The sequence below is a fragment of the Salvelinus sp. IW2-2015 genome, linkage group LG18 (assembly GCF_002910315.2).
Source record: "Salvelinus sp. IW2-2015 linkage group LG18, ASM291031v2, whole genome shotgun sequence".
Lineage (NCBI taxonomy): Eukaryota > Metazoa > Chordata > Actinopteri > Salmoniformes > Salmonidae > Salvelinus > Salvelinus sp. IW2-2015.
The window spans coordinates 71,823,465-71,831,309 of record NC_036858.1 but is presented as its reverse complement, the minus strand read 5'-3'; the positions used below and the strand labels follow the sequence as shown (position 1 = coordinate 71,831,309).

Sequence of the window (7,845 nt, the reverse complement as noted above, 5' to 3'; positions counted from 1 at the left end):
GGGGGGTTGGTACAAGTGAGCAATATTTCATTTCCGGCTCAGACTGAGTACTGCATGCTGGGAGATGAGCATCAACCAGACTGCTGTGGAGAAGATGAGTCAGGGGAAGTTTCCTAAATGGCACTCTGGGCCTTAGTTAACAGTAGTGCACTACATAGGGAATAGGGTGCCATTTGGGATGCAGAGAAAGACTGCCTTGGCAATTGAAGCGAGGTTTTCAAACATCTAACTCACTGTGGCTCACTGTCTGACTGCTAAAGCATTCCAGCAACAAGGGTAATATAGAGGGGGTCTGATGTCCTATAGTAGCTACAGCACAATCATGCATTATCTTCAGCATGTTTTATTTTGGTTTTTATCATCACCTTGAAATGAATCACAGTATGATGGCATGATGAAACAGCCAGCCAATGAGAATGAAGATGAGTTTGAAACATGCTGGCAAGAAAAGTATGTGCTGATTTGAGATGATGATTGGAGAGAGGGGAGGGATCAAGACCAAACGGTTGGATGAACAAACCAAACCATTCACTGTTGCAAAGCAGATCTGAAAAGCAGTTTTAAAAGCCCAGAGTACCCCAGCCAGCAGCAAGAGAAGCAGCAAAATAAGTATTTGTATGGAGCACAAGGGGGGAGGGACCAAAGGAACAGAGCCCATACCTTGGTCGCCCATCATCAAGTGTGCCAGACCTTAAAGGAAAACAAGAGCAAAGTCAGCAGAGAAACAGGGGATCACGGAAAAGGCTAGGGCTGCCTCCCAAATAGCACCATATTCTCTTTATAGACCACTACTGAATGACCAGAGTCCTATGAGCCCTTGTCAAAGTAGTGCACTATATTGGGAATAGGGTGTCATTTGGGACATAACCTACTGTAGGTCAAACTGACAGACAGGCATCTGTGTCTGGTAGATGCCTGTGGTATTTTGGGAGCTGTTGGGGAGTCAGGGTAGGGGCGAAGGGGGACGGAGAGTGAGGATAGGGTACAGTCAGACAAGGTTGGGTTAGGGTGATGAGCATGTTTCCAACCAAGAGAGAGGTTGCAACGCGTCATCAGTCAGACTTACTAGAGTTAAATTAACAGTAATAATTGTGGGTTAGTTGAGGTTCCGTTTGTCCAAGATGAACATCCTCTCAGAATGCTCAACCAGGTCCACCTGCTGTACCTACCTACCCCTAAAGCCTGACTTTAACAAGGTTTTGCGATGTGAATCTCTGACAATGGATCCACATTTTTCTAAGTTCACTTTCAAAGATCCAAACAGAGTATTTGCATAATAATATTATCAGTAATATAAAGCTATTTGATTGGGCAGGGTCTGGTCATTTTCCCCTCCTTAATGCAAAGATGAAAGACACTAGTTCAGAGTTTGTTCTTTAAAGTTGTATCCAGTTGTTCACTATGACACTACTATCTCCTTGTAAATGGGAACAGACTATTGCCTACTGCACGCAGCTTGCCGAAACCATAAAATGTTTGTCCTATCCCTTCCAAACCATTAACTTATGTCATGTAGTGTATCAACATTAACCTGAAAAAAACATATTTGATCAAACCAGTGGCAGATCCAAGGCATAGTTCGACAGTGTAGTGGTAGCCTAAATACTTATCCACATCTTAACATACATAGCCTTCAGAAAGTGTTCAGACCCCTTGACTTTTTTCCACATTTTGTTACAATACAGCCTAATTCTGAAATTGATTAAATCATTTTTTCCCCTCATTAATCTACACACAACGCTAATTTATAATAAAAAGACTGAAATTGACATATGTATTCATAAGTATTCATTTACATAAGTATTCAAACCTTTTACTCAGTACTTTGAAGCACATTTGGCAGCGACTACAGACTTGATTCTTCTTGGGTTTGACGCTACAAGCTTGGCACACCTGTATTTGGAGTTTCTTCCATTCTTCTCTGCAGATCCTCTCAAGCTCTGTCAGGTTTGATGGGGAGCGACGCGGCACAGCTATTTTCAGGTCTCTCCAGAGATGTTAGATCGGGTTCAAGTTCAGGGTCTGGCTTGGCCACTCAAGGGCATTCAGAAACTTGTCCCAAAGCCACTCCTGCTTTGTCTTGGCTGTGTGCTTTGGGTCGTTGCCCTGTTGGAAGGTGAACCTTCGCCCCAGTCTGAGGTCCTGAGAGCTCTGGAGCAGGTCTTTATTAAGGATCACTCTGTACTTTGCTCTGTTCATCTTTGCCTCCTAGTCCCTGCCACTGAAAAACATCCCCACATCCCTCTACCATAACTCTAGAGCTCTGTCAAAGTGACCATCGGGTTCTTGGTCACCTCCCTGACCAAGGCTCTTCTCTCCCAATTGATCAGTTTGGCCGGGCGGCCAGCTCTCGGAAGAATCATAGAGATTCCAAACTTCTTCCATTTAAGAATGATGGTGGGCACTATGTTCTTGGAGACCTTCAATGCTGCAGAATTTTGTTTGTACTTTTCCCCGTATCTGTTCGTCGACACAATCCTGTCTCGGAGCTCTACAGACAATTCCTTCAACCTCATGGCTTGGTTTTTTGCTGTGACATGCACTGTCAACTGTGGGACCTTATATAGACAGGTGTGTGCCTTTCCAAATTTTGTCCAATCAATTGGATTTACCACAGGTGGACTCCAATCAAGTAGAATCATCTCTAGGATGATCAATGGAAACAGGATGAACCTGAGCTCAATTTTGAATCTCATATCAATGGGTCTGACTACTTATTTAAACAAGTTATTTCAGTTTCCAAAGTTTTATATATTTGGTAAAATTTCTAAAAACCTGTTTTCACRTTCTCATTATGGAGTATTGTGTGTAGATTGCTCAGGATTTGTTTTTATTTAATCCATTTTAGAATAAGTCTGAAGTCTTGGGGAAAAGTCAAGGTGTCTGAATACTTTCCGAAAGGCACTGTACTTAGCTCAACTTTTGCCAAAACTTTCACTGATATTCATTAACATTAACATCTATGGGAGATTTCAAGAATAGTAAAAACTACATCAACATAAGTGAATGTTCCACATTTTGTCATCAGGATCATGATAAAGAGTGTAGTTAAGAACAGCTAACTTTTCCAAAGCATCATTTCATTATCCCAAACCAGGCGTTTCCCCTGAACCAATGACCGATCACATTTTGCAACAACATCTACCCAGAACCGCAAATGAGAAAAACATATGGAGCCGACTTACCATTTCAGTAGCACATTTTAACACCATTTCAGTAGCACATTTTAAAACCACTTCCCCATGACATACAGTATGTTAGGAGTGATTTAAGCCATGAGAACCACAGCATGGTTTCAGTGAATAAATCACAGAGGAAAGATGATAAAAACCATGACAAAGAAAAGAGAAAATTGAATACCCACCTTCAACACGGTTGTCTTCTGCAAGCAAACGGACGATTGGGCGGAAGGAGAAAGAGGAAAAGGAAGACATTCGTTAAGCAGCATGCAGACTGGTACAGGGCCGTTGCATGTCGTAATCATGCAAGGCAACACACATCACATGCAAAGTGTCCTACTTTGTACTTCATCGACAACCCCTGCAGAGGGGAGGTCTCGGTGATTCAGAAGCCCTACTAACTGGAGGGGTTTCAATGCTGCAGAGGACWTTTGTTTGTTCAATATCTGTTCAACTATATGAGTTACTACTCTTTGTAATCTACTTATAGGCTATAAAAGTGTGTCTGTCTTCATTTCTGGATCCTGTTTTGTGATATATGACATCAAAAGTCTTTGATCATATGCCTACCTGGGATACAAGACACAGCTATATTTGTAAAAACTATTAGCTTGTTTAAACCTTGAGTGGATTACTATGCCCCCTCTGGATGGCTTTATGTTTGCTTTGTTGTTAGCTTGTCTGCTAGCTTGCTGTTAGCTTTCTGCTTGCTTGTTGTTAGTGTGTCTGCTAGCTTGTTGTTAGCTTGTCTGCTAGCTGTTGTTAGCTAGTCTGCTACAGTAGCTTGTTGTAAGTTTGTCTGCTAGCTTGTTGTTAGCGTGTCTGTTGTTAGTTTGTTAGCACGGTGCCAAATGTGCATGTACTCTTTCAATCCCATTTACTAGCCTGTCTACTGTAACAAATTATTGGTTACAGGATTAAATTCAAGTGGGAGGAAACAACATGAGTTAGCAAATGTATTGGCGTAAGCTACAAAAGGATAAGAAATAAGGTGTGAAGGGGTTTTGAATAGGAGACATGCAGTATTCAGTGACAGTGAAATGGGGAGATATGGTGCGGTGTTCGTCAGCAGAGAATGCTATATATATATTTTGGAATATCAGTCTTTATTTATTTTAAAGGCATAAACTGAAAATTGGCAAATGCAATAATACATTTTTGCCAGATGTGCAGTAACTGTTTATGGTGGGGACTGCTGAAAGAGAGGGAGTGTGTGTCTGGACTTTCATAAAGTGGCAGAGAGAGGGTTGAGTGGCATCAGGTCTGGACTTTAACATAATTTAAGTGACCTCATGTTCTAATAACTCATAAATAATCAGTAGTGAGCAGAGATTAGGTCCTTGAAGGGAGAATCACCTCGCAGTGAAATTGAGATTTGTGACATGGTGATAAGGAATAAGGAACATATCCATTCATGTGTGGTCTAAAAACAGTACCAAGACCGAAAAAGTTGTCACGTCTTGCCAAAATGATGGCAAAATAGGTGCCCAAACTGTCATGGCCTTGCCTCTAGTGAGGAACATTATATTTCAGAAAGTATAGCATTACATTTGGATAATGTATGTGTTATAATAAAACATGCAATAAATATTGAACAGAGAGGATGTAGAATCACATGAGCCACCTAAAACAGAACAACATGTCAGTCAACATTTCTCATCAACATGGCATGTAAGTGTTAGAAGTTTAAATGAGTAAATAAGGGAAACTACTGCCTGTAAGAGATAACTACTGCCTGTTAGAGATAACGAATGCCCGTTAGAGATAACTAATYSCTTTTAGAGACAACTACGGCCTGTTAGAGATAACTAATGCCTGTTAGAGACAACTAATGCCTGTTAGAGAATCACAAATATCTAAGCCCATTTAGATCTTTACACATTATCAAGCCTCATATTCTACAATACATCTGTATAATGTTTTAATTTGGATAGGTGCAGCATTTTCACTTTTGGATGATAGGTTGCCCAATGAGACACTGCCTCTACTCTGTCCCATAATAATAAATATGCATATATATAATACTAGATGAAGAACACTCTGAAGTTTCTAAAACTGTTTGAATTATGTCTGTGAGTAAAGCAAACTCATATGGGGGCAAACTTCCAAACAGGTAAGAATTCTGAGAAGGGTCGATGTGAAAGTCATCGCCTATTCAATTCCCTGTAATATATGGATCTGTTTGCACTTCCTACGCCTTCCACTAGATGTCAACAGTCTGTAGAAACGCGGAATGAAGACTCTAGTGTGATGTGGGCCCGGATGGGAGATATTTGAGTCAGTGGTCTGGCAGAATGCTAGTTCCTGGTCACGTGCGCTAGTCATGAAATGGCAATGCTCCGGTTGGAACGTTATTGAATATATATGATAACAACATCCTGAAGATTGATTCTCTACTAAGTTTGAAGGAGTGACAGTACCCCTCCTGGGTCGGCTCCGCCGCACCCCTAAAACTCGGGGGGGTCGGGTGGGCATCTGGTCTCGCAGGTGGCGGCTTCCGGCGGCAGGACGAGGCACCACTCCACCATTGTCCTTTGTCCCCCTCCTTAGTGTCCCCTTTGAGTGGCAACCTCGCCCCCGCGTTGGTCTAGGAATCCCTCACCAGGTCCCCACTAAATTGGAGGAGAACAGCTCAGGCGGGGTAAGCTCAGACAGAAAGGTAGCTCAGAACACGGAGGTTAGCTCAGGACAGAGAGGTAAGCTAGGACAGAGAGGTAGCTCAGGACAGAAGAGGTAGCTCAGGACAGAGAGGTAGCTCAGGACAGAGGGGCAGCTCGGACTGAGGGCAGCTCCGGACAGAGAGGAACTCCGGACTAATAGGGCAGCTCGGCTAAGGGCAGCTCCGGATCTGAGGGGCAGCTCCGGGCTGAGGGGCAGCTCCGGGCTGAGGGGCAGCTCATGACTGGAGGGACAGCTCAATGACTGGGGGCAGCTCATGACTGGAAGGCAGCTGCCATGACTGGAGGGCAGCTCATGACTGGAGGCAGCTCATGGACTTGGAGGGCAGCTGCATACTGGAGGGCCGTCATGACTGGGAGGCAAGCTCATTGGACTGGGGGCAGCTCTGGCGCTCCTGCTAACTGGCGGCTCTGGCAGCTCCCCTGACTGGCTGGCGGCTCTGGCAGCTCTGACTGGCTGGGGCTGCTGGACAGCTTCCTGACTGGCTGGCGGCTCTGTTCAGATCCTGAACTGGCTGGCGGCTGCGCAGCTCCTGACTGGCTGGCGGCTCGGCAGCCTCCCTGACTGGCTGGCGGCTGCTGGCAGTCCTAGCTGGCTGGCGGCTCTGGCAGCTCTGAACTGGACGGACGGCTCTAGCGGTCCTGACTGACGGACGGTCTAGCGGTCTGCTCGACGGACGGCTCTAAGCGGCTCTGACTGGACGGACGGCTTCTGAACGGCTTCGGGACAGACGGGCAGGCTCTGAACGGCCTCGGGACAAGACTGGCGGCTCTGCGTGCGCTGGGCAGACGGATGGCTGCAGACGGGCGCTGGGCCAGAACGGAGGCTTCAGATGGGCTGGGCAGGCAGGCGCTCAGACGGCGCTGGGGCAGGCAGGCCAAGCTCAGACGGCGCTGGGGCAGGCAGGCAGCTCAGTACGGCGCTGGGCAGGCCAGGCAGCTCAGACGGCGCTGGGGCCAGGCAGGCAAGCTCAGACGGCCGCTGGGCAGGCAGGCAGCTCAGACGGCGCTGGGCAGGCAGGCAGCTCCAGACGGCGCTGGCAGGAGGCAGCGTCAGACGGCGCTGGGGCAGCGGCAGCTCGACGGCGCTGGCGGCAGGCAAAGCTCAGCCGGCGGCTGGGCAGGCAGGCAGCTCAGAAACGGGCGCTGGGCAGGCAGGCGCTCAGACGGCGCTGGGCAGATGCCAGGTCAGCTCAAGAATGGACGTGTGGGCAGGCAAGGGCCAGCTCAGAATGGCGCTGGGCAGGCAGGCAGCTCCAGCGGAGCTGGTGAAGGCAGGCAGCTCAGACGGCGCTGGCAGAACAGTTTATTTCGACTAGTAATATAACTTTGAATTTTTGTTCCACGTTTGCCCTTGCATCTGCGCCCAGCGTTTGGACACGTGTACTACACATGCTAGCTAAAGTTGCTAATTGGACATAAGTGATGGACATTATCGAACAAAAAAACAATTTATTGTGGAAATAGGATTCCTGGCATTGCATTCTGATGAAGATAATCAAAGGTAAGGGAATATTTATGATGTAATTCGTATTTTCTGTTGACTCCAACATGGCGGAGAAATTTTGTTAATCTGAGTGCCGTCTCAGATTATTGCATGGTGTGCTTTTACTAAAGTTTTTTTTTTTAAATCTGACACAGCGGTTGCATTAAGAACAAGTGATCTTTAATTATATGTAAAACATGTTTCTTTCATAAAGTTTATGATGAGTATTTCTGTATTTGACGTGGCTCTGTAATTACCCGGATATTTTGAGGCATTTCTGAACATGGCGCCAATGTAAACCGAGATTTGTGGATATAAATATGCACATTATCGAACAAAACATAAATGTATTGTGTAACATGATGTCCTATGAGTGTCATCTGATAAAGATTATCAAAGGTAGTGATTCCATTTTATCTCTATTTCTGTTTTTGTGTGACTATCTTGGCTGGGAAAATGCTGTGTGTTTTTTGGATTTGGTGGTGATCTAACATAAATATAT

The 7,845-nt window shown here is 45.5% G+C and overlaps 1 protein-coding gene and 1 long non-coding RNA gene across 2 annotated transcripts in view; both read right to left on the bottom strand.

Annotated features, from left to right (window-relative positions):
• The window catches only part of LOC139029192 (uncharacterized), a 1,029,896-nt gene that overhangs the window by 748,291 nt on the left and 273,760 nt on the right, over positions 1–7,845 (bottom strand). The window lies entirely within an intron of this gene.
• The window catches only part of LOC111978019 (neurexin-1a-like), a 347,413-nt gene that overhangs the window by 277,718 nt on the left and 61,850 nt on the right, over positions 1–7,845 (bottom strand). The window contains exons 2-3 of the mRNA XM_070448207.1: positions 3,365–3,382; positions 661–690 (exon numbers count right to left, since the gene is read on the bottom strand). Of these exons, the coding sequence (XP_070304308.1) occupies positions 661–690; positions 3,365–3,382 (48 nt within the window). The remainder of the gene's footprint in view (positions 1–660; positions 691–3,364; positions 3,383–7,845) is intronic.